At 40.5% G+C, this 26,042-nt stretch overlaps 1 protein-coding gene across 1 annotated transcript in view; it reads right to left on the reverse strand.

Moving 5' to 3' along the window:
• Positions 1 to 16,578: 16,578 nt before the first annotated feature.
• The window catches only part of MPPED2 (metallophosphoesterase domain containing 2), a 167,728-nt gene continuing 158,264 nt past the window's right edge, over positions 16,579 to 26,042 (reverse strand). The window contains exons 4-6 of the mRNA XM_047072506.1: positions 23,056 to 23,171; positions 19,551 to 19,664; positions 16,579 to 16,697 (exon numbers count right to left, since the gene is read on the reverse strand). Of these exons, the coding sequence (XP_046928462.1) occupies positions 16,579 to 16,697; positions 19,551 to 19,664; positions 23,056 to 23,171 (349 nt within the window). The remainder of the gene's footprint in view (positions 16,698 to 19,550; positions 19,665 to 23,055; positions 23,172 to 26,042) is intronic.

Here is a 26,042-nt window from a genome sequence, read left to right on the forward strand (position 1 = left end):
GCTCTTGGTTCTTAAAGGGGACGGGTTCTTTTGGATTTTCCTGAGCTATAGTTCAGAAGAGAGTAGGATAGTAATGGACAAACTGATGGGAGTTTTCATGCTTTTCATTGAAGGTCTGTCCACCTTCAAGACAAATTCAAGAAACAGCCATTGAGGCTAGAGGAGGGAAGAAGCAGTATCTGGGGATATTTTCAGCTGTGCTCAGTCAGGGCTCAAGTCAAATCAGCTTTGATGTGTCCACTAGCTTCTTTCCAGTCACATTATCCAATATTTTGCATTCTACAATTGTCCCAGTCTTTCATCGACTTGTTTCTCATCAGCCATTGTCCCTCCTGCTGGCCTCTGTCAATCTTAGGGTTTTTCCCAGCCACTACTTCTCTAATAATCTATGCCTTGAATTTGGGAATCTACAATTTGCAGCCAATCTGGGATCACCTTCCATCCACGGTTGATCCCTTGTCCCAAATCAATTATGAATCATTTGGGTTAGTCTTGCTTCTCCACCACACCTAGTGGGTAACCATAGCATCACTGAAAGATACCAGTGGCCAGTCTCCTCCCCTCCATGTCCTTGATATTGGATAAGCTGGTTTCTGCCCCCACCTCACCCTGGACATAGTCTCTGTGGTCTTTAGGTAACTTTGGCTTTATCACCTAGACCTAAAGCCTGCCTCCAACTGGTAGGATTTTCAAAGAGTTCATCTTATCCTTGGGTCAGGGATTTTTCTTACCTAGGAGAGCGTTCTTCTTTGCTTGAAACCAAATAAGCTCTTTATAGGGTTGGGTTGGTTTAGTGGTTTTGCATTGCATTCTTCATCCTAACCCTAGAATTTTGCAAAGGATTCTCTAGGGATCTCTCACTTCATTTCAACTAGAGTGGTTTAACTCTGACCAGTGTTGTGTACCACAGTGGAGGAGTTGCCCCTAAGATTTCCCCTTGTGCCTGCACATTCATCCCAAGATATTTGTAGAACTTGTTCTTTCTCTTCCTTTGTGTCTATGGTTCAATTGTTCTCTACAACCACGCTACATAAAATGTCAACCCTACCTTCCCCAATATCCTATTACTTTTACCATAGTATTTATATTGATGTACTATATGGTTATTATTTATGGTGATTCATGGTCCCATGGGCTTTCATTTAGTACTTCACCCCCTGCACCTAAAATAATGTGGACATATAGAAAGTGCTCAGTAAACGTTTGTCCAATAAATGAATAAACTATACTTACAGAAGAAGAGTTCCAGAATTCTAGGGTGTTACGTCTTATTTATCAGAAGTCAAAATGACTTCTTGCTGGAATAATTTTTTTTACTTTATTAAAAAGTTAATATATAGTCAATTTGACTTTTTTGAGGGTGGGAAGAATGTGGCTCTTTGAGTTTTAACAGATGTACAGATTTATGTTAACAACCTCTACCATCACAGTCAGGGTACAAAATGGTTCCATCACCCTTCCGCCCCACCCCACCCCAAAACTTCCCCACGCTGCCCAACTAAAGTCACATATCACCCCCACTCTAATCCTTGGCAATCATTGATCGCTATAATTTTGCCATTTTGCCATTATCATATAAATGGAATCATACAGAATATAAACTTTTTGGTCTTCTTTTAGTCAGCATAATCTCCTTGAGATTCATTCAAGTTGTTGTGTGTATTAATGGCCTATTCTTTTTCATTGCCAAGTTGTATTCCATTGTACGGATGTCACACAGTTTGTCTAAACATTCACCCACTGAGACATTTGAGTTGTTTCCAGTTTCCGGTCATTGAAAAAAGAGCTGGTATAAACATTTGTGTACAGGTATTTTGTGTAAACCAAAGTTATCAGTTCTCTAAGGTGAATACCCAGGAGTGGGTTTGCTAGGTCGTATGATCGATGTATATTTAATTTCATAAGAAACAAGTCATTTTTCAGGTTTCTGTACCATTTTACATTCCTATCATTAGTGCATGAGAATTCTAGTCGTTCTGTATTCTCATCAACACTTGGTGTTGTCAAATTTTCTTTTGTTTCTCCCATTCTTTTACTTTTTTTTTTTTTTTTTAGCCATTTGACAGGCATGCAGTGGTATCACACGGTTTTAATTTGCAAGTAGTGGCATCTCATTTTCTTAATGGCTAATGATGTTTAACATCTTTTCTTGGGCTTATCAGCCATCCATATCTCTTCCTTGGTAAAGTGTCTATTTAAATCTTTTATCACTTTTAATGTGATTTTTTTAGACTTTTAAAAATACATTTTAGCTTATAAGATGTAATGTGATTTGCAAATACTTTTTCCTAGCCTGTAGCTTGTCTTTTCAATATCTAGTGTGTCTGACAGAGCAAAAGTTTTTGATTTTAATGAAGTACAACTTACCTTTTTTTCTTTTATAGAATATGCTTTTGGGGTTATTTCTAAGAACTCTGCCTAATTCCAAGTTATGAATATTTCCTTTTATGTTTTCTTCTGAAAGTTTCATGGATTTATACTTTACAATTCAATCAAAGATTCATTTTGAGTTAATTTTTGTATAAGATATGAGGTTTAGGTCTAAGCTCACTTATTTTTGCACAATCATATTTATTTATTTTTCAAGTTGAATTGTTCTAACATCATTTGTTGAAAAGACCTGCCTCTCTTCATTGAATTGCCTTTGCACCTTTATAAAAAAAAAAAAAAAAAGAATTGGTCATACTATACGGGTCTATTTTGGACTTTCGATTCTATTCCATTAAAGTATATATCTATCCCTTCACCAAAACCACACTGTCTTGAGTAATGTATCATTATAGCAATTGTTAAATTGAAATAGAATGAGTTCTCCAACTTTGTTATGGAATAATTTTCTAACTGCTGTCATTTGGTGCTACAAAAGAAGGAGAAAGTAAAGAGAAAAATCTTTTATTGAGAACTATCTATGTGATATAGACACTGGACCATGGAAATTTATTCTATTTAATTTTTCAAACAATGTATTTCAGGTAGGTATTATTTTCCCATTTCTGAAGATAAGAGAAGTGAACCTCAGAATATTTTAATAATATGCCCAAGGTTATGTAATTAATATGAGGCTGAGCCAGGACTTACCCCCAGGTCAGACTGACCCTCAAGCTCACAACCTTTCTACTACACAATAGTTCATGTCAATTCTTCTGATTCTAGAAGTATGGGATATGCCTGGGAATACCTTGAATCCTCAGCTAGATTTAATTTTCAGTAAAGTATTTATATTTAAAAAAAAAAGCCCTCTGTGATTTCCCAAAAGTTATTTTGTTCCCATGGTTCAGATGCAAACATACTCTTATTTATACAGTCTGAATAGAAGGTTCAGTTTGACCTCTTGAAAAACAGTGCTGAGTTAATAATCTAAGAGTAGATTGTCACACTGGCTACAGGAAGATAAATAATCAAGGATTTTAAGTCTTTAATTTAATATAACTTATTCTCATTAATTAAATGCCAATTACCTGCTTGTCTTTCCTGGGAACTGGCCTTTGCAATTAATCTTTTCAGAAACGTTGTACACACATGCTCACAGAGGTATTAATATCACTCTCAAGATTTACAGGCACTGGACTCTTTGGCTTAAACCATCCTCAAACACTCTACACTGTAACCGCAGATAATCGTCATAAATTTCCTGATCTTTGACCTAACCGGTTCTTAAATTTCCATTCCCTAACGGGCTTGAGGAGTTCGTATTTATCATACTGAGACGCTTACTTCTAAGGATCAACGCATTCCAGCAAGGCCTGGATTTCAGATCGCTGACCCATCTTCCTACTTGGGGTTTTTGCTAGTCACAACAGATAAGACTCCTTGGGGACTAAGAGAGTACTCTGTCCTCTGACTCCCCTGAGTAAAATCATTCATTCACGGACAATATAACCTTGCAAAATACTTGGAGCAACTTGACCCCTCAACAGCCTTTTGAATGCCCCTTCCGTATGGATTTAAGCATTTGATGGCGGCACATATCCACTGCTGAAAATATTCGCATTCCAGCCTTTAGCAGCTGGCTGTATCTGCAATTTTTATTAAATTTCTTATCCTCGAGACTGCTTATTCCTTATGCTTGTACATAATAACTATACATTTTATGGGTGCTATAAATTTAAGTTTTGCAAGTGGCTGGTGGTTTGGTTCTCAGAGCTGGTCTTGAACAAGTGCCTTCTCTTTCTGTATTTCAGCTTAACAAAACAAGGAGACCGAGGAGGAAACCAAATTTATTGAAGGAAATCTCAGGTTTACTTGCAAACTCAGAGTCACAACTTCCTACATCTGACCAGCTTCCATTCTTTCTTTGTTCACATTTCTATTTCAGTGCCCAGTATACACAATCATTTTCATCTCAATCACTAATCAAATGTTCTTTTTTTTTGTTTGCTTATTTAGAAAAGTTATGCATGCACATGCAGAGTGAATTTAAAGAGTGTAGAAAAGGACAAGGGAGATAAGTCATAAATCAACCATTGGAATATATAAAAAGGTCTAATAAATGATTTGATAATGGTAGCACATATGTGCCAGGCACCATGCTAAGCTCTTTGCATCCATTTTCTCATTGACTCCTTTCAATAATCTTACGAGATCAGTACTGTTATCACTCATTTTAATGAGGAGGGAACTGAGGCTCAAAGAGATTAAAACGATCAAAATCTCATAGCTAGTGAGTGATGGAATCCTGTCCTGAACCAAATCTGCTTGGCCCCAAATCCCGTGTTCCAAACATGATACTAAAAATGTGAACTATTCGCCACCATTATCATCTCAGATTCATCTTTTCAACCATATACCGTATGACTTAGCTTAACCATGTGACTAAAAATCTGTCTATTATGATCTTTAATATGGGCAGGGCAAAACATCTTGCAAGAGATGCTTCATAGATTAGCTGGTATGATTTATTCCTTGAATTTCACTAATCTATTTCTCTAATTTGTAGGAAACAAGGAAAATTGGCCTGGGGACTTTTTAATAACTCATTATCCTTATAAATAAACATGGGGTACTATGATTCCTATGACCACATCAAGGGCTATGAATTATTGTAGCCGTTTTCCCTTTCCGTAGCAGAGACAGACTTACCTCTATCACTTATATTCTTTCAGCTAATCTTCATGGCCACACCAATGAGTTATTGAGAAGGTGCTAGGGATGAAATTGTGTGGGGCTTTGGACAAGAATATGTAATGTTTGTCCTCATTAGTATACTGTTGACCTAAACCCAACCTATTCCACTCGTTCCCCAAAGGGGTGGCTCTAGGTTTTACGTGACTCTACTGCTGATTATATCAGGGCTGGACACATGACCTGGGGTACCAATTCCTTGATTATGAAGAAGATGATCAGATAATATTTTTTATTAAGCATCAGATAAAAGATCCATGAACAACTACTACTGAAGTGCCTCAAGATTCTTGGTTTGTTCTCTTGCTAGGCTTGCTTGTTTCTTGCATTTATTATGTCTGTATCCTTTAAATGCCCCTCCCCACCTTTTTTCAAAGTGAATTAGAGTGAATTTTGGTTCCTATCCAGTATCACTTAGACAAGAGAGATGTATTAAACTTCCTTTACTATAAGAAATAGCCCTTTGCTAGTACAAATGGGTAAAGATCTACCAACTAAAGAGCATAAAATGGTATGTATCAGACTTGAAAGAGTTAACTCCCCACAAGGAACTAGGGGTTGACTTCCTTCTCTTCAACTGGACCCAGATTAATTTTGGTTGGTTGCAAATGGTGTTTTTATTCAGGAGGCATGGGACATATATGATAAATGTGAGGACTATCATATGTCTTATAAAGAGCTAATTGTTTGTGAAAGATGCTCTCCCAGTGACACACACAAGTCTGATGCACACTGGCTGCTGGCTCTTCTATAACAATTTCATTAAACTATCAACCCTTATACCAGAACATAATGTGACAAAGCAGAGATTGTCTTCTTTGACCTTGGTAGGATCTGGAAACATTAAAAAGAGATCGAATACTTTTTTTTTAAATAATAATAAACAACTTTATGAAGACCTAATCACTCTGCATACTAAATTCAAGCATAGGACTTATAAGCCAACCATTTTCTCATTAACACTGCTGTTAATTTTTCATGCTGTATCCAATTTTCTCTATGTCTCAGACTAACCACTTACTCTAATTTATTAGCTTAGGAATTGCTGAATTACAAAGGTAAGAAAAAATTGTATGTTTCGCCTTCCCTCTAGAATTAGACTTCCAACCCAAGGAACTGGAATTCTTCACTCACAGAATCATTTCTCCCCATCCTTTAAATTGGTGTTTTATCAAATCCCCGGCCTCTGGAATGTTGGCAGACATTACTCAGAGTAGAATGTAATGTACTGTTTCGGGTCTTCGTAAAAGTCATTTTGCATTTATCTTCAGAATTATTTTATCATTTTACGAATAGTTTAACATATTTACTCATGTGTAAATGGACAATGGTGAAGATTAGAGAGACTTCATTTGCAATGAAGACCTCAGTAGAATCTCAAAAAAAAAAAAAAAAAAAAAAAAAGGCTGAACCACCAGCTAAAGATTATAAATTGTGGAAATCAAATTATGGCCATAATCTCTAACCTTTAAGATACTTTTAAAAAAGACAGAAAATTTCTGGAAAAAAAAAAGAATATATATATCTCGGCCTCACAAATAGAGTCTTGAAATTTAGCACTGTTGTGAAGAAATATGTGAAGTCTTGAGTTTGTAATTAATTCTTTAATTGTAATTAGAGAGACATATTTGTGGAGAGGAGTTTTGTGACTGACTTATTTGGGAGAAAAAGGAGGGATCCTAAAACATTAGGAAAATTCAGCAACTGTCTCAAAGCTTTAAAGTAGTTAAGGTCCAGAACCATGGGAATTATATTCCATTCTTCATTATGTGGGTGTCCCTTTCAACATACTTTGCTGATATCAATGTTAGTATTAGCCAGTGAAGTTCTAAATCCTTGAAGAATAGAGAGTGCATATCTGTTTTAAGACATATCATCCAAACTTTGAAAGCGTCAAAAGGCCTAAAACTTTAACTTTTGAGATGTAATATTAGCCAGACTTCTCTGGCTTATAGACATGCACTCCTAACTACATGATCCAAAGGCCAATTGCTTTGTATTCATTTCTTTTTCCAATAAAACATATTTGTCATCAAATCTTCTTAAATGAATTTACTGACACAGTTTCTGTTTACACACATCATGGCCCAAAAATGAAAGTTATGAAATGTAAGCTGTGGTCAGCAAAAGCTGCTACAGGAGATTGAGCCTGTGTGTTACAGGACAGCAGGTGGAGAAAATGGAGTAGCATCACTGATTTTCAAACACGTCACTTGGAGGAACACAGGTACATTTGCTCTGATTCAGGTTAGACCAGGTAGTTAAAGCTTTGGTTGCAGACTCTCTTTGGCCCAGAGAGTCCTCTGGGCTGAGGACTTATGCTAAACAGAGTGCCTACACGATAAATATTAGTTATCTGGTGCATGGATGTAGAGATATAGATTTGCTTCCCTGGCCTCAATCTAATATCCCCCAGCTATATGTTCCTGGCCACTAAAAACACCTGAAAGACATCTATTGGGTGTGCCACCCCACTTCCAAACCTCCTTTCTAAAATAAGGACTAGGGGCGCCTGGGTGGCTCAGTCGGTTAAGCATCCGACTTCGGCTCAGGTCATGATCTCGCAGTCCGTGAGTTCGAGCCCCGCGTCGGGCTCTGTGCTGACAGCTCAGAGCCTGGAGCCTGTTTCAGATTCTGTGTCTCCCTCTCTCTCTGCCCTTCCCCTATTCACGCTCTGTCTCTCTCTGTCTCAAAAATAAATAAATGTTAAAAAAAAATTAAAATAAGGACTAAAACAGAATCTCTTCAGGGAAGTAGTAAAAACATTTTTGTAGCAAACTAAAAGAACTGTATACAGATTCAACTGGGGAAAGACAATTACAATTTTACAAAATTTTCAGATGAAAGGGAACTGCATAAAAAACCAAAAATGACCAACATACTTCTACCTCCAGAAGGCCTCTAGGTCAGCAGTAATTATTTGGGGGAGGGTGGGGTGGTAATGAAAGGAGAATGCCTCTATTGAATTACTTTTAACACTGGGCCAGAGTGGTAGGGATGAAGGGGTTCTTTAAATAGCTTTGAGAATGCTGAGCTTTACAAACAGTAGGTGATGTCCTCAGCATCCCAGCCAAGCCATTCACTGCAAATACTACCAACAACCGCAGCACTACTGGTGTGGATATAAATATTCATATCAATAAATGGGATACTGCTGAATCCACAAGTATAGCTGGAATAGCCTGCATATTGTCACTTCGCCAGAGATACATAATTTATTTCTTAGGAAAAGTCTTCTGTAAGAGGAACATCCTCACCAAATAGGTTCCCATGTGCCACTGTGTTGACTGTGTTGGAAAAAGCCAACACATAGAGACTGTGATGAGGGGTCTGGCTCTCCTTTCCCCCACAAAAGCCAGCAGACCTCCTATTAATAAAACCACCAGGCAACTCACTTGCCCCCTTTGTCCGAGGGTGTCCTAACATCAGAGAGGAAAAATCTATCGATTCATAGTTTAGAGAAAGAAAGTGATCAAACGACATGCACAGGTCACACCTCTTAACCTGGGAAGTCAAAAGGTTCATTCAGGTTTGGATCCAGATATCTTGCTTTCTCTCCTTCCTTCTCCCACTCCTCCATCCGCACTTTATTTTTTTATTGAGTAAATTTCTCTGAGCAATCTCTAAACTCAAATAATTTTACTGCCATTCCTGGATGCGAAACCCATAGACCTCACCTTTCCTCGGGAAGGTGACCTGTTAAATGCAAATGCAGGAGAAATACTCGCCCATCTACCTTAGTTTCTGAGTCTTTGCAGAACACATAGCTTCCATTCATATGATGTGAAACCAACATATCACTCCCATGGCAACTAGTGGTCTTATGATTATCTCCAGATTTTTAATTTTCATTATTTAGTCCTTTAGAAAACAATATAAGGAAAGTTCTTACCCTTCTGTACATCTTATTTCAATTGCATTGGTAACCAGAAATATAGCCAGTCAAGGAAAAAGGTTAATTGGTTATATATTGGGCATAATATTGTTGAAGTAGACACACACGCGCACGCGCGCGCGCGCGCACACACACACACACACACACACACACTTTCACGAGAGAAACTTTAATACGAAGTGAAAAGTATCATTTTTCTTATTTCTTATTTCTATGAAATATATTTAAACAAATTTCTCAGGTGAAACTCTCCAAGCTGTATTTTTCAACTTTTTACGTTAAGAATTAAGATAAACCTAGTATTTCAAATCTCGCCACAATTTATTAATGCTACAGATAGGAGTACTGTGTTTAACATTTCAGGGTCTCTGTATTATTTGATGCTTCTAACTGTTAATTTCATTATCACCATCATCTAATAAGACAAAAACTTTGTGGAGGTGCCCCTTCTCATGTTCGAGTTAGTACTTAAAGACCTTATTTAGAGAATGTCATACTATGCCTCCGCTCAAGGAACCTGCAGCAGATAAGAATTATCTTGATGTTCCTGTTTATCTTCTATTTCTGATCTCCCAATCTATGCAAAACTGAGGGGTTAGGGGCCAGAAGTCTCCAGCATGGAGAGTTCAAGGAAGTGGGGCAAATTGAAAGAAGGAAGGGGAACTGCACTCATGCATGAAATACCTTTTCTCTTCCTGGTGAGTGTGACTTCAAGAGAGCTCATGGGGGGTGGGGGGGGAGGAATCACTGCTTGTTCAAATGCCCATACACAGCTTCAAAGGCCAAAGCCTTGGCTGCCATATCCCGTAATCCAAACTTAGTGGTCACACCCACAGGAACACAAGCTCTTACATCTGAGAGTCACAGACCACAAGGGACACCTGGACTAGCTACCCGGGAAACACTGGTCAGAAGGACAGCAGTACAGCCCAGGCCAAAGTCACCCTCTAACACAAGTTGAGAACAGCATAAAGAAACATGTGCTTAGTGCAGTATTTCTCCAGAGAGCTATTTCAGATTCCACATAAGAGTAACTGGTGGCCTTGGATAAATCATTCCTCTCATTTATGTGCTGAACGGGAGAAAACAAGTCAACAACTGATGCATGCAAAAGCATTTGGAGGTGATGGATGGAGACATTATGGTGCATTTCGTCAATGGCATGCCATTAGAGAAAACCATTTCATAGAGTAAATTAAGAAAACAAACCAGCTACGTGACACACTTGGAATTGCCACTGGCCAGACCGGTTTTTCTCCTGCAGGAATGAAGCTGCATGGGACTGACATTATCATTATCACTCAGACTCCCTCTCCTGGGTTAGCTGCCAGTGCCTTGTCTGAGACTTAAATCCCCAGCTGGCACTTCTCATAACAATGGCTACTCACAGAACTGGACAAACCTGACTATCACAGGCCCTGATTTCCTTTCATTGCTGTTTTGAACTATTATTTAAATCTTAACTGCTATTTAGCTTCATGTGGCAATATCTTGTTTTCTTCACCAAATTACAAGGACCTTTAGTGACAAGAATGGAGTTTTGCAGCTGAAGCTTATGAGTACACCACTGGCCCTACAGTGTTCAGATGTCTGTCGATTTCATCTGTGATTAGTTTCTCCTACCTTTCTCACATACCTGGCTATTGTCTGCCAAATATTGATTAATTCATTGAGAAAGCATTCTTCAGACCTAGATGCTGGGAATGCAGTAACAGAAGACCTGGCCGCTGACCTCATGTAGCTTGCAGGCAGACAAGCAACAATCAGAACATGGTATAGGTAGAAATGCTTGTGGGGGCTACGGCAGTACCAAAAGGAAGTGTTCTGGGTATGAGTAGGGGGATTCAGGGAAGGCTTCCAGGAAATATGAGTCCTTTCTAAGAATTAAGTAGCTGGTACCTAAGCATTATAGCCAGTGTATGCAAGGGCATGTTGGTGAGCCCAAGCATCGAGCATTTGGGTTCCAAGTCATTTGCTATTTCAGAAGCTTCTACTGAAAAACTCAACCTATTCTCAAGGTCAGCCACTAAGGTCAGGACAGAAATGGGCTATGAAATTACAGGCCCCTTCCCCTGGTAAGCGGGCTCTGAGAGCACTCGGATGCACCGCATGGTAACCGTGGCTTCATAAAAATCAAAGCTGATTGATGGGTGCAGGCTCTCTGCCTTCGCGTGTTTAGTCTGTTCGTGCTTTTAGTACCACTGTGGCCATGCTTCCTAATGGAAATGCATTTCTCTCTCTCACCATTACCCAGATATAGATGCTTTCAGATATGAAAGGCCTTTTACCTCAAGATTTTTGTCTTGTAAGACATCCTTAATTCAGGAAGGAAATGAGGAGGAGTCAAGAAGAACCTACCACAAATGTTTTGTCTTATAGTTTAGAGAGAGAGAGGGAGGAATTTAAAAAGTTCGATTTATGTATGGCTTGAGTTTGTAGCTCTACAACCTTGACTCGGTCCAGTTGAAGAAATTCACTTTCTCTTGTGAGGGGCTCTGAATAACCTGGAAAAAGAAGCTAAATGTTTCCTTCTGCCCACCCCCCCCCTCTTTTTTCTTTTACTTTAAGAAACTATGAATGACAGCACAATAAAATCTTCTGTGTATTATAATAGCTCCCTGGGCCCAGGAACTTAGTGATATTATCATATCAACTCTGACAAATCCATCATGAAGTAGGAATTATCCCCATTATACAGGTGTGGAGTCTGAGCCTGAGGGAAGTAGAGTAGCATGTCCAAGGTTACCCAGATGGTAGATAGCCATCAGTGAGATCTGAAGGCAAGCACATCCAAAGTCAGGGGTTCTTACTGATACCCAATGTCTTCCAGACTGGACATAAACATGTGTGTCAAAACATGTGACAAAGAGCAACATCTCTCTTGTGGGAGGAGGAATTGGGTGCCCATCAGAACTGTTATATGTGGACTAGTTGAGGGGAAAGAAAGTGAATCTTCTTGGCAATACCTGGAGGTCAGATTCTTAAGTTTTGTTTTGTTTTGTTTTTTAAATAATCTGGTTTAATAATAATAAGTCACAGATGGCATGTTTTTCTCTGCTACAAAATCACATTATGTCTGGCCATCTTTGATTATTCCTGAATATCAAACTGAAAAAGCAGTTCATGCTCAAAGTTAAGAGCCCAAATGCCAATGTGGGGCTATCTCTTGATTTTCTGTGACCATGGTGGTGCTACTGACCCTCTCTGAACTTCTTGTGAGTTGTAGAGGCCGACTTTACAATGGGCACCAGGGAAGAGGAAGATTTATCAGAGAGGTTTTTGAATCAGTATGGTTATCTCTTCCATGGAAAGGCAGGATAGGAACAAAATGGTAGAGGTGACATCTTGAAAAGGAAGAGAAACAGCTCTAAACTTCTGCAAGAGCCTTGTCAGAGTGGACACAGGCAGCAATCTTGCTACTTTATCACAAAGTAAAAGAAAAAACATTTTGCATTAGGAAGCTGACATCCAGAAGTGGGTTGGATACCTTCTCTAAAACCACCCATTAAGAATGTCCAGTCCTGGAACCCTCCCCACATCCCATTGCCTCCTGTTCCATGCCCAGCAGTGTTTCCAAATGCCTCAGCTTACAGCCAAATTCTCAAAACAAAGTAGACCTTAATTCACTTTGGTTTAATAATTAAACAAAATGTACTTAAAACTTTTAGGAAAGTGGGAACAGGGCACAAAAAGATACTGGGAAACCAAAATAAAAGATGGATGTTCACTCCACTGGAGCAGCACATCCTTGCTGGTGGAGGGTTGGGGGAGGGGGCATTATTCTGGGCACAGCAAGTGTTTTATCTGCAAGTGACAAATCCCAAATCCTCCCAGCTTCTGTTTCTCCCTACTTAAGACCTGGGTCACAGTATTTATTTACTTAAGTGATGGAGATGAAGGCAGGCTTAACGCTGGCCACCTGTCAGAATAACAGTGACCTGCCTCTTAAGGGGATTTCAGCAACCCCCCATCATCTATATAAGACAAAAGGGGATTGGGAGAAAATGTAGAGAAAAAATTCAGTAATTGAGCTTGAAGGAGATGGTGACATGGAATGTAAAGACTCCACAGGGAGAAAGATGCTAAGATCAACGGGTGGCATTTAAAGCAACTCCGAAGAGTACAGACCCCCTTCCTCTCCTGAGATTAGAAGGGATTTGCAAAATATGATCCCCAAACTGAAAAGTCAGGCCCCCTTATCTGCCTCTCACAAATGCCCTTGGGGTTCTTCATAGTTTACAAAGAGAGGTTCATTATAGTTTCCAAGGAATGCAAACAAATACACTCTCTTGGAAATAATGCTACTGGGGCTCTCAAGGGTGAGGAGGCAATAGACAGGTCTTACCTGGAGAATCTCAAGGCAGCATGGGGGACCTTATTTAACAAACTGGATGCCAGGCGGTGATCTCCGTATCACAACTTACAACAACTTCATCATCAGCCCTACTTTACAGTGATGCTAAGTACCCAGGCAAAGGCATCAGAGACAGCTGGAGGAGGGGTTGGGGCTTGGGCAGGCACACGGACTCCAGGCTCTGTGCTCCTATCCACTGCACCGTGCTGTGTGCCTCAAGCAGAAAGGAAGTGGTCCAATTTGATGATATAAGGCCACACTGAAGGATGCTCCAATAGCTCATACATACATGATAAGAAATGTCCCCAGGCCCGTATCAGTTTTCCATCAGCTGCTGAAGGGCATCAACTTTTCTAGTCCAGAGGCAGGGTGATAAAAAGGGCAGAGGCTATGAATTCAGACAGACCTGGTCTTGAACCTTCCATTTTCCTAGGGAAATTTATTTAACTTTTGGAGCCTTGGTTTCCTATCTATAAAGTGGGGCTTACGTGACCTCTCCCAGGGTTTTGTGAGTATTAGAAACAACATAGGAGACCCGCTCAGCAGAGTGCCTGGTGATGAAAGAGTGGAAAGTGCCAATTTGTAAGAGTTATTTCAAATGTTCCTTTGTTAGAAGGCCCAGTGGAGAAAGCTTCAGGCCTTTGGACGGTCATTCGGGCCCTCCTGGAGGTAGTTCATACATACGGAGTGGTGAACCTGGACCATGAGCCAGTCTAGCCTGTAGATTTAGCAGGCTGGACTGCTTCCTGCCCACTCACAATGGAAAGCAATTTTGGTAAGTGCTTAGCTTAATTAGTTTGGGTCCAGACATGCTGTCAAGGGCTGTGCATGCACACTTGTCATCGTGATCATCCACCTGTCTCTGGAAAGCCTGCTTTTCCAGAAGTCTGAGCTTAGCTCCTTGTTCGGTAACCAGATGAAATTTCCATTCAGTCACCTCTCACTCCAGCTCCCTAGGGAGTGCCCTGAAGTCAACACCTTCTTCTACTGATGTAGCAGATCAGAGGAGGGCTGTTAACCTCTCACAGTTAACCTCCTTTGACCTCTTTTGGCCCATCATGGCTACTCTGGTCATGGACCACCTCTGCTCAGGAAGGGAGCTCAGACCAAAGCATCCACCACAGGCTCTGGGTGGCATCTAAGACACTTAATAAATATTAACAACTATGATAGCCCCAGATGATTACATGGACATCTGAGCTGGAATTCTGGCCTAAAACACTCTCTCTACCCTGCTGGTACTGAAATCAAAAATTCTTCTCAGCAACGACACCAAAGAGTCCACAATGGGAGGAGGGAAGGAAGATGTGTCAGAATACAACCCGATGGGCACTGGAACATAGACTTTTGGGATACACTGCAGATTCAAGATCATGTCGCTTTTCTTCAATGGCTGTTCCAGAGAAAATAAAAAAGACGTAACTTTATTTTTCACACCCCACCACTGCCTCGGGCCTCCTGGCTACCATATCATTTTAGCGATGGATGTCAATAAAAATAAATAAATAAATAAAACAGTGAGGAGGCGATGGTAACTGCTCCTGGGGAGACTGTGTAGTGGCCACTCTATTACCCATTGGTTCACCTTCTCACTACCGCACATCCACGATAGCATCTCCAGCCTCCACTGCACCGGGACCCTCCCTATAGAAATTACAATGGCCGAGACGAGATATTCACTCTCTGAAACCTACAGCAAGGTATATGACAGTGCGATGGAAGGAAAGAGTAGACAGAGTGCCTTATCGATCTACCTGCCAGCCTGGGAAAGGTGGGCAATAAAAGACTTATTGAAAATCAGAAAAAAAAAAGCACTTATTCTAATTCTCCTGAGAGGGAGTGCTAATGTTGCCTATGAATAAATCCACCCCCTTTCCCCAGCTGGGGATTAAACCACCATCCTCCTAGCCAACCCTCCAAACAGGACAGATTTAAAAATCTTGCAATTTTATTTGCATATAAAGGCCGCTAGATATAGAATATCACAATAAATTTAAAAGAAACAACTGCTTTCCTAAATTTCATTAACAAGGTAACATAAAATAGGATAAAGCTTAACAGCATTTACAATGGGAAAACAGAAATGACTATTAGCGACAATATTTTGTGCTAGCGAAGATTGCATCGACACACAGTGCAAAATGGGGGGAGGGAGAGGAAGTAAGAAGACAATTCAGGGTATTTAAATATAAAGGACAACTAAGCCTTATTTTAGTTACCTTCCATTGCATCCATGTATAAGTCTGTACACGCCTGTAACTGTAACCTAGATTTAACTCAAGTTCTTTGAGATCTTGAGTTCTAAGAAAATGTGTCAGCCCCTTCGGACTTGCGATGCCCTGCTATAAAGCATCGCTTTGCAGTTGTACTGTCCTTGGCAATATTAAACTCCTAACTTAGTCATAATACACAAAAAATATTTATATATATAAACCCATACTGAAAAGGAGTCTGCGCGCTCAATTTTTTTTTAACTGCGTGAAATACCTGCTCTTGACAGATTCCATTTCCATATTTTTAAAGCTAAAATAATTTAAAAGAAAACAAACAAACAATGAGACCTTGTATAACCACAACATGGATCTCACTAGCTAAGCCATCCTTTAAACGAGGGTCGTTTTCTTCTCCGGATGCAGCTTTCTTTATAGTGAGAGTGTGAAGAGAAGTCTTTTCCACGCCTACTTTTGCCGAAAAGATTGTTATAAATCCAGGCCACGTCTGCAAAAAAGAAGCATTACCAAGAAAACAACAGCAATAACAAAACACCAAAAAATAAAATACTTCAAACAATACTTTTAAACAGTTGTGCAAATCTGGGTGGTTTTTAAAACACTACCTACCTGTTTCTTTTTTCTTTTCTTTTTTTTTTCTTTTTCTTCCAGCTTAAAGCATATTAAAATAAGACTTTCATCACCTTTTAAAAAGAAAGCTTGGCTGTCCTTTGGCGAATACTAACAATTTACAATGGCGTGGCCTTTGAGAAAACGGAAGTCATTTTACAAATTCACAATGCTCCTTTCATTTCGAATGGACGCCCCATTTAAAAAAAAATAAAGAAGCACAACCTCTAGAGTCATTTGTGTTCCAGTAATTTACAAAAAGAACTCACAGGATTTGGAAATAAACAAGTAAGAGAATGTAAGTTTATAATTAGAAAAATGACAGTTTATAGACCTTCCCTCACATTCCAATTGGGCTTTTTAGAGCTTCAGGAACCCTGTGGGTTTGGAAGGTCAAATATAATTGGAGGGTTGGTCGGTTGAAAGCTGACTGTACACGTTGAGGCATTGATGTACGTTGTATAACCGTCGGTCATAATGCCGTAACCTGTGGAGACAGAGTGTCATGCTTACTGTAATATATACAAATGACAGTGACTCAGTGGTGAGCTGTCAGGCAAGGAAAACTGAAAAAATCTTTGCCAGTGGGCAGTGAGATGAGATTCAATGAAGCCTCCCCAGATGATAACAGCTTTCAGAAGCTGCCTTCCAATTACATTCTGTTTTCTTTAAAGGGAGAATCCTCTACTTCAAAGAAAAGTGATTCTTTTTTTCTTATTTAAACACTAGATTTGTCAGGGAAAGACTGTGATTTCTTTACTAGAGAGAATAAAGAAAAAACATTTCTTCCCCTCTTTTTAAAATATGATTTTCATTTCAAAGCCGTGCATTAATTATTGAGTTCTAGGGAACAGAATGAGTAACATAAGCGACTCCTCAGGGCACAGGCATCCAAATCCCAAATGGGCTTTGGGACAAGTGGGGGGGGGCGTGGGCGAGAGCACTGCACTGGGATCCAGGAGGGTGGATGCTCAGCTTCCTTATCTAGGAGATAACTGATCTTAACTTACTCGAATTGCGTGGCTTTGATTCCATTTCACTCAAAAAAGTCAAATAACCGAACACCCAAGTGATTTGCAGAGACATCACCATAAGACCCTGCTTCCTAAGCTCACCTGGGCACCGGATCAAGCCAAAACACTTCCCACATGCAGAATATAAATCTCTTGCAACCTACTGGAAGAAAGTTAAGAAAGTTTTTCTGGGTCTTTGGTATGTATGCCCCTTTTATAATTTTCTTAAATGTTTATTTATTTATTTATTTGCTTATTTAGAGAGCAGCAGAGGGGCAGAGAGAGAGAGGGGAAAGAGAGAATCCTAAGCAGGCTCACACTGTCAGCGCAGAGCCCAATGTGGGGCTTGAACTCATGAGCCATGAGACAATGACCTGACCTGAAATCAAGAGTCAGACACTTAACTGACTGAGCCACCCAGGGCTCCCTTCCAGTTGGATAATTTTTAATTCGTTGAAATTTTTAGCATGTTTGCAAGTTAGCACATATCCCTGGATACCCTATATCTACCTGAGAACCTCTGCAATTAAGTTTGTAATTCTATGTTGGTATCAGGCTCTTATGGCATAAAAAAATATGTCCGTGAAAAATTATCAGGACTTACAGAAACAACAGGTTTTTCTTTCTTTCTTTTTTTTTTTTTTTTCCTTTCCATTTGCTAAAATTTCTCCAAGTAAGCCTGTGGAGAGCTTAATGAGGGTCAATGGAAAAATCTCTTAAGAAAAGAAAAGAGGCATTTAAAATGTGCACTGTTTAGTTCTGGGGTCATAAAGTCTTGTTATCTCTCTCCATCAAGAGGTTGGTATTTGCCCTCTCTCTGCCCTCTTCAGCTGTCTTAAGTGAATAAAAGTGAGACAAGTTTATTTGAATATGATCTCCTCCCTTTTAAGCAAGTTTATTATTTTGGGGCTTCAGTGGAATTCCCCAATAGTCTGGCTAGTTTAAAGTTAATTAATGATTTAAAAAAAAACGGATGAAATGCAAACTCAGAGGTATGCTGTAGGTATTCAAGCCTGATAACTGTCCCCCAGAACTGCTGTTTAGACATGAACTCCCACCCATTCTCCCCCACCAATCCGGTATCATGCCTTAAAGAAATGCCCTCCTTTTCAGGGACTACGGCTCCAAGTCAGGGTAGGATGATGTCCACTCCTGTGGAGCTGCACCCCGCATTCCATGCACTCAGCTGATGCCTGCACTTAGGGCAAGCTGAATTTTCTTTGGCATTAGGAGGATGATTTTCAATACGTATGCCTCTAATGCCTAACCTGGAAGCCAATGGATTTGTGGGCTTTGAAAAGCAAACTTGGTTTTCTTGCTTCATCAGACACGTAGGCCTCAACAACTCACCTGCAGACTCATAAAGAACTCCAGAGTACAAGCTGTAAGCAGGAGCTGTAGAAAATATGGAGGCTGCCTATGTAAACGCACCACTGCACACAAACCCGTGAAACCGGGAGATACTGGTGCGGCCAAGAAAAATCTAATGCCTGCTGAAAGACAGCTTTGTGTCTGTCTAAAGACCCTAGTTTAAAAAAGGAAGGACAGACGAAACCTAGAGCCCTACAGTTTCCTGGGAGGCTTTTGGATTCTGTGAACTTGACTCCACCCTACCTTGAAAGGCAGAAAGAGGCAACTGGACCAGTTTCCAGTTGGGGGAGATTTAATTATTCCCTTTAGCCTCAGCCCGACCTAATAGCGCTGATGATTTCTGAGAAGTCTGAAATGGTTTTCGGAGGTTCATAAGGAAATGACTACCTTCAAATCTGCAGGTTCCTGCCATTTCTGTTCTATGACTTTCACTGTGTGTCCAAAGTTATTTTTCAAAGAAAGTCTTGTCTTCCTGGGTCCTGTGTGTATTCCATATGAAACACAATATTTACAGGTAGAAAGAGGCATTGGAAGTTGTTTAGTCTAATATCCAGGCCATTTCTTCTAAATGTCTTAAAGAAAGAATTTGTCCTTTTTTACCTCAGGGCTGTTCTACAGTGGCGGTTAGCAAACATTCCTCATCAGAGCCCTGAGATTCCAGAAGTTGCCTTGGGGTGTGGGGGTGGGGTTGGGGTTGCTGGGTTTTCCGTAAGGTGAACCAGACCTACTTCTTTCTCTCCACTCTGCTTAAAAGAGAGAATCTCCATATAAAATATTTATCAGCTTTACATGCAGGTATTTCCCCTAACAATTGATACTACAAAAGGTTCTGCCACTGGTAAAAAGAGTTTGACAACACTGTTCCAGTCATTCCAACTGTACCCAAGGTCCCCATTCTGGAATGAGATCGTGAATAATGATACAAGACCTTGTGAATGCCTTTCTGCTGGTCTTACCTTCATGGATTCCACCAAATACATGGAGCTTGGGCCGGACTCGCCTCTGGACTGTGTTTAAAAGCTCCACACAGCCGACTCTTTGAAGCTCCTTTGGAACCCAGTCTCGAAAACCTAAGGGCAAAATGCAATCAATACTCTTAATTTTCCTTCTTCAGGTAAGGTTTCATTTAGACTTTCAGGAAGCCATAACTCACAGAAGGTTTATTACATTATCTGTAATCCTAGCCTCTCCATTAAAGCTCACAATGGCTTTTAAGGAACTTTTCACTTGTCACTTTGTCTTCTTTAGGTTCTTGAAATTTTTTTTTGGTTTCCATTTTTTTCTTCCTGTTAATTAACATTTTTTTTTCTTTCTGTAAGGGATTTGATTTATGCAGCCCTGGTTTCAAATCTTCATGGGCCTAATGACATTTATTCCCGGCAGTCCTGCAATATCTCTTTCTTTCTCAATTCAGTTACTTTTCTCTCTCTTTTTTATTACGTCTTTCTTATAGCAGTTTACCTCTAAGATGGCTCAAAAAAGACAGGCTAGTAGGGACTGTCTGTAAACTGGCCACAAGATACCTTGCTCTCCTCAGGTACATCAACTTTAACCCTTGGTAGTTCTTGATGACCAAAGCTTGGAAATGGCAAGTTCCTCCTCCAGTCTCCTCTCTGACAATAGGCAGCAATGTGACCACATGGTGGCATCCAGTCAGCTGGGGCTAACTGACTACCTTTAAAGTAAAAGCCACTTACTTCCACGTTTAATGTAGAGAATCCATAAAAACTGACATCAATTGTAACAAAAGTCAGGGATCTGGATGATTATGGCCAGAAATAGACCCCATTTGCCTGAGCAGGATGGGTGTAAAGAAGGCAGGTTGGACTAATGGCTAAATCGTCATCAGTGGGAATCCATACCACAGCTCTGTTGGTGATTTCTACTGTTCAGAAATGATCAGGCAGAAACGGACTGATAAGCTTATTCCACTTTGTTTGACGGAACTGCAGCAATGAAGACAGAGCATTTCTGTAAAGACATGTTAACTGGGGTGTGGGGAGTGGCTAGAGAGTCTGGAAAGAACATCAGATGAAAATGGGGCCCTATAAAAATTCAACCAGAGGTTTCAAAATTCTGTTTGTTAGGGGAAAAAAAAATCCTTAATCCACAGTGATTGGCATATTCTATCATGGATGGGTTTTCCTTGAAGGAAGAAATTATCTCATTTCATATACAATCAACCTGAGAAGGCATCCTGCTTATACCATGATAGTAAAGTCTCACGGTGAGATTGCTACTCAACAGGAAAGAATTAAAGGCCCCTCTCCATCCCCACCCCAAACCAGCATTTTCACAAGAATTCCAATAACATACTTTGATTAAGGTTCAACTTTATCTTATGAAAACCTCACCTGACCTTTTATTGTGGAACTCCTTGAGGTAGAACTTACTTTGCTACATGCACAACCACTCTCTGGATTACTCCATATTTACTACAAGTAAAGTAGTATTCAAAGTTTCTGGGATGTCTCAATTCTTTGGAGGCTAGAATGCAGACTTAGGACTACCACCACTTGCTTCTGTACCGACATTAATGGCCTGATGAGTCTGCGAATCAAGTGTTCTGCTCAAAGTTATATTCCAAATAATACTTCAGTCATGTAAAGCTGTCTGTGCTGAGGATATCCAAGTCCTGTTTACAATAAACAGCCCAAGGAGAATCATGTCTGCATGGAATAGCCTGCTGAGGGAAAGGACCGAGTTGGCTGAGATGCTCTCTCTGTAGGGTCTCACTGGGTAACTCAGGGCTGATCAGAATATTTAGCTAGCAATTCAGGATTTAGTCTCTAATGGCTGCAAAATAGGGAGCTTAATTCATTATGATGATAAATGTTGTTGGAAGTGTGATCTTTTAAAACATGGGGTGGGGGGCGCCTGGGTGGCGCTGTCGGTTAAGCGTCCGACTTCAGCCAGGTCACGATCTCGCGGTCCGGGAGTTCGAGCCCCGCGTCAGGCTCTGGGCTGATGGCTCGGAGCCGGGAGCCTGTTTCCGATTCTGTGTCTCCCTCTCTCTCTGCCCCTCCCCCGTTCATGCTCTGTCTCTCTCTGTCCCAAAAATAAATAAAAAGCGTTGAAAAAAAAATTTTAAAACATGGGGTGGGATGGGATGGAATGGGGGAAAAAGGATGGGGATGGTGATTCTGAAATACTGAAAAAGTCAGGAACGGCTAGATCCTGTGCAAATCTGGACAATTCCCCTGTCTACAACACAACCTGCTTCTCTTCTCTTGCTTCTCCACATCATTAAAATGTGCCACCATGACTCACGCCTTGGCCCTCCCTTCTGCTATTTCTATGTGAAACACAGAGCACTCACTTTCCTTGGAAGGGATGGAAAGCAGCCCTAAGTGGGCTGGAGGAAACAATATCTACAAAGATTAAATTCACAGTAGGGGATGTGTGTTAGATTTTTTATTTTTCAGGTTGACAGAGGAGGGAAGTCATATGGACCACAACCTCAAACCATAGGGAAAGACTGAAAATAATTTATTTTGTAACAAGGGTTTTCTTCCTTTCTCTAAACCAACCTTTGCTAGCATTATGCATTTGAACATTTATTAAGAGTGTAGATTTCATCTTATATGTTTTTTACTGCAATCTAAAGAAAAGAAAGAAAGAAAGAAAGAAAGAAAGAAAGAAAGAAAGAAAAGCTCTCCTACTATAAGTGAAGCATCTGAATTTCCAGAGTTACACCTTTGTTGAATGGGGATCCAGGTGATAGTCCTGTTTGACAATGTTCTGTGGCTAAGCCAAGGAGATAACAAGTTCATGAATAATTAAAAGAGAATTATAAAAGTCAAAAAATCATATTCTGGCCCATAACCTGCGTAACTAAAGGTAGCTTTGAAGCACACTGGCAATCTAAACCTGGATGTAGGTTCGAGGATTCTGTAGGTTCAAGGATTCTGTAGGATGAGTATCTTTAAGTAACTTCCAATGTAAGTCCTTACTTAACACCTTAGTTTTTTTTTTTAAGGATTCTTTGCTTATATAATCAGCTAAAATGTTTAACTTTAAAGATTTCCCAGGTCCCACTATTACATGGGAAAGGATAATGAGCTATTTTAAACAAAAGTTTCCATTATTTCGTTGCCATTCAAAAGCCCTGCAATTGAGAGGTCTGTGCCTTCTTCCCTCCAGTCTCCACTTCCCTTACTCCAAAGTGAATACAGTTCTTAAAATAAATGATCGAGCTCCAAAGACTGTGGTGCTCCATACTGATTTGATTTTCCCTGACTCAACTAAATTAAAAAAAAATTTTAATTTCAAAAACACCTGTAAGCCTAGCAGAACTGCTGAGTTTAATTATCATACCAGTTTCTTTAAAGACATTGGCTTTTCTTTTTGTATTCACTTTTCATTTTTTGAAGGAAATGATTATATCCCTGAAGCATTGTTTATTATGCTTGGGGAAAAAGACATCTATTATGACAAAAGGACAACATTTGCTTCACTTACCTAGAGGAGGTCCGTGTGTCATGAGTATGTCGATGCCCTCAGGGATGAGGTTCCACTTGTCCAGCAAAGACTGACCTCTGGGCAGGTTAAAGCCCCATCCATTAAACCACGGGGTCCTTTGGGGGAGATAATGCACACGGTATCAGGCCAGTGGAGCCACGTTTCTGCTCTACAATATTTCTCTCGCGCACATTCCCCCACGGTTTGCATCGCTCTCTTGTCTCTTTTTGATGATTGGCCCTGGCAGCAGGATGCTTTTTTGTTGACTGCTTCAAAACCAACGCATTTGAAAGCAAGTGTGGAGCCTGCGAATTGTTCAACCAGAAAGGCGCACAAGAGTCTTTACAGTGGAGACTCTACCTAGCCGACCTCTATCAAAATCTTAACAATGTTTTGTCTTCTCCCCCAAATCTCCATGCTTCCTAAGATGCCTAGCTTGGATCCAAAGCATTTCTACCCGTCCTGTAAGAAATTCCATCAGCACCCCTTCCTCCTCATCACTGTGAAACTGCTTTGCTGGAAGGATTCTTACAAAAGTCCTTGGAGAAAAGGACAAGGGCTCTGAAGGCAGAGCATGTACCTCCGTACATGGAGATGTTTTGAAATCCTGGACTGAGAAAGCTGAAAACGTTCGGGGCTCTGACAGGTGACAGGGGATCCAGGGAACAAAGAGCAAGCGTGGCCTTTTCCTCCTGTTCTCAAAAGGAAGGTTTGAGGGTCATTCTGGAATCCACTCTCCTGACAGGGAAGGTAAGCAGTCCACTCTCCCAGGAATGAGTTTCTGAGGTTGATGCTTCAGGCAGGCAAAAGTGAATGAATGGGGGTTTTGTCCTCAATGAGAGCACGTCTAATTGGAGCTGAACATGCCTCTATCATTTATAATAATAGAATAACCAATTTTTCTCTGCACATACTACTGGCTAAATCACACCAGAACAAAGCAGTTCCCAGTGCTGTCCTGTTCCCAAACATATAGATATAACCTTTATTTGTTGAAATTGACTCTTTCCCATTCTGTAGGAAAACTCCTACTTGCTAGCACATACGTGTAAAAGACAAGTTGGTCAATTTTCTGGCTAAGCTCAACTTTCCTCTTCAACTTAAGCTGCCCCTTTCGTGCCTATTGAAAGAGGCGACCCTGTGTCCAAGGTAACTTGGTCAGTCACAGCAAATCAAATGAGGTTCAATCTTATTTAAAGCCAATCATGGGCCAGACTATCAGATTCTCTCAAGACTTGGAACTCAGAAACACTGACCCAGCATTCATTTGGTGGTGGGCACGTACAGGCAAGGACAGAGTGGAGAGGGCAACCGAAAACCATGTGAAAATCTGCCTTACAAGTGAGAAACCTGAGTTCTCACTGAGATGCTTGAAAGAAAGTTCCAGAGGTAAGAGACTGTGTGGCCCCAGTTAGAAAAAGAGAAACCAAGAAAGCACCTGACTTGGGTCCTACAACTATCTTCCAAGTTCCTAAGCCATCCTAAGGGGCTTACTTATAGTAACAATAATAACTTTTAAAGCTATTAATTGTTGAGGGCTTACTCTCTGTCAAGGTACTATTATTCTAAACACTTTATTTGTATTAACACATTTAAATTTCACAATAAGCTCAGGAGGTAGGTACTATAACTAACTCCATTTTACAGATGAGGAAACTGAGGCACAGAGAGGACAGGTAAACACAACCAATAAATTGGATATGAATCCAAACAATCTGGTTCCAAAACCCATACTCTTGACCACTGCACAATTCCTCTTCTTCCGTAGATTTGAACTAACTTCCTACTTGCCCTGGGTGAGCCTCTTCTGTATTCTTTCAGGTTTAGTGTCTGTCTTGTTGCCTGAAGCCAAATGAGCTCTGACCATGGAATCAAGTACTTGGTTCTAAAATCCAGCAATGAGATGGTGGAGTGGACATCAGTGGTTTTTGCCTGCCCAGCTCTTTCACCTTTCTTTTCGTAACAGTGCCTGAAGTTTTTTGGAGAACCTCTCCCTCCACCTCTTAGTTCATGTGCTCTGCAAAGGCTGACCCAACCCTGTTCTAGGATCTCCCTGACCAGTGACTAGTCTAGGGATGCACATGTGACCCAAGCTGGGAGTCATCCTCAGGCTTTTTCTGGTACTACCTAAAAAGAGGTCATGGGTTCCTCTCTGGGATCCTGGGTCTTGAGAACTGTGTAGGCCTAGAATTGCCTGGAAGCTTTGTCTTAGCCACCATGCAGACAGCCCGGGCTTAAGAATCAGATCATCATCATCACACACACACACACACACACACACACACACCAAGCAAAGAAACAAGAGTACCCTGATGACCTTTTGGACATACGGATCCAGTTGTGCCTGAAGCCAATCACATTTTTCCTTTCAAGTATATAAGCTAATAAAATATTTTCCTTTTTATTAACTTGAGTTAGGTTCTGTTTCTGCAATTGAAAGAGTCCCAATTCAAACAATTATTGTGTTAGTGTAAAAACGACCTATGTACTTATTGCAGGTAACACTGTCCACCCCACCCTTGAACCGACCCCAGAGATGTCCATGTCCTGACCCCCCCTGGAACCTGTGAATATATTGCCTTGCATGGTAAAGGGGAATCAAAGATACTGATGGAGTTCAGGAGCTAATCAGCTGACCTTAAAATAAGAAGATTACCCTGGATTATCTGGGGGGGGGGCGATGTAATCACCTGCATCACCAAAAGCAGAGGGAGGCAGAAGAGGAGAATGGAGTGATGTAACCTAAGAGAAACCCAAAGTGCTGTTGCTGGCTTTGGACATGAAGGAGGAACAACACAAGCCAGGAGATGTGGGCAACCTCCAGAAGCTGGAAAAGGTAAAGAAAGAAAAGGAATTTTCCCACAGAGCCTCCAGGAAAGACACTTTCCGGCTGACATCTGGATTTTAGCCTAGTGAAATCCATGTCAGACTTCTGACCAACAGATTGCAACATGGTAAACAGGTGTTATAAGTCACTAAACTTGTGG

The sequence above is a fragment of the Lynx rufus genome, unplaced genomic scaffold (genome assembly GCF_022079265.1).
Source record: "Lynx rufus isolate CCGP_SWC_20201006 ecotype Redwood Valley unplaced genomic scaffold, mLynRuf1.p SCAF_9, whole genome shotgun sequence".
NCBI lineage: Eukaryota > Metazoa > Chordata > Mammalia > Carnivora > Felidae > Lynx > Lynx rufus.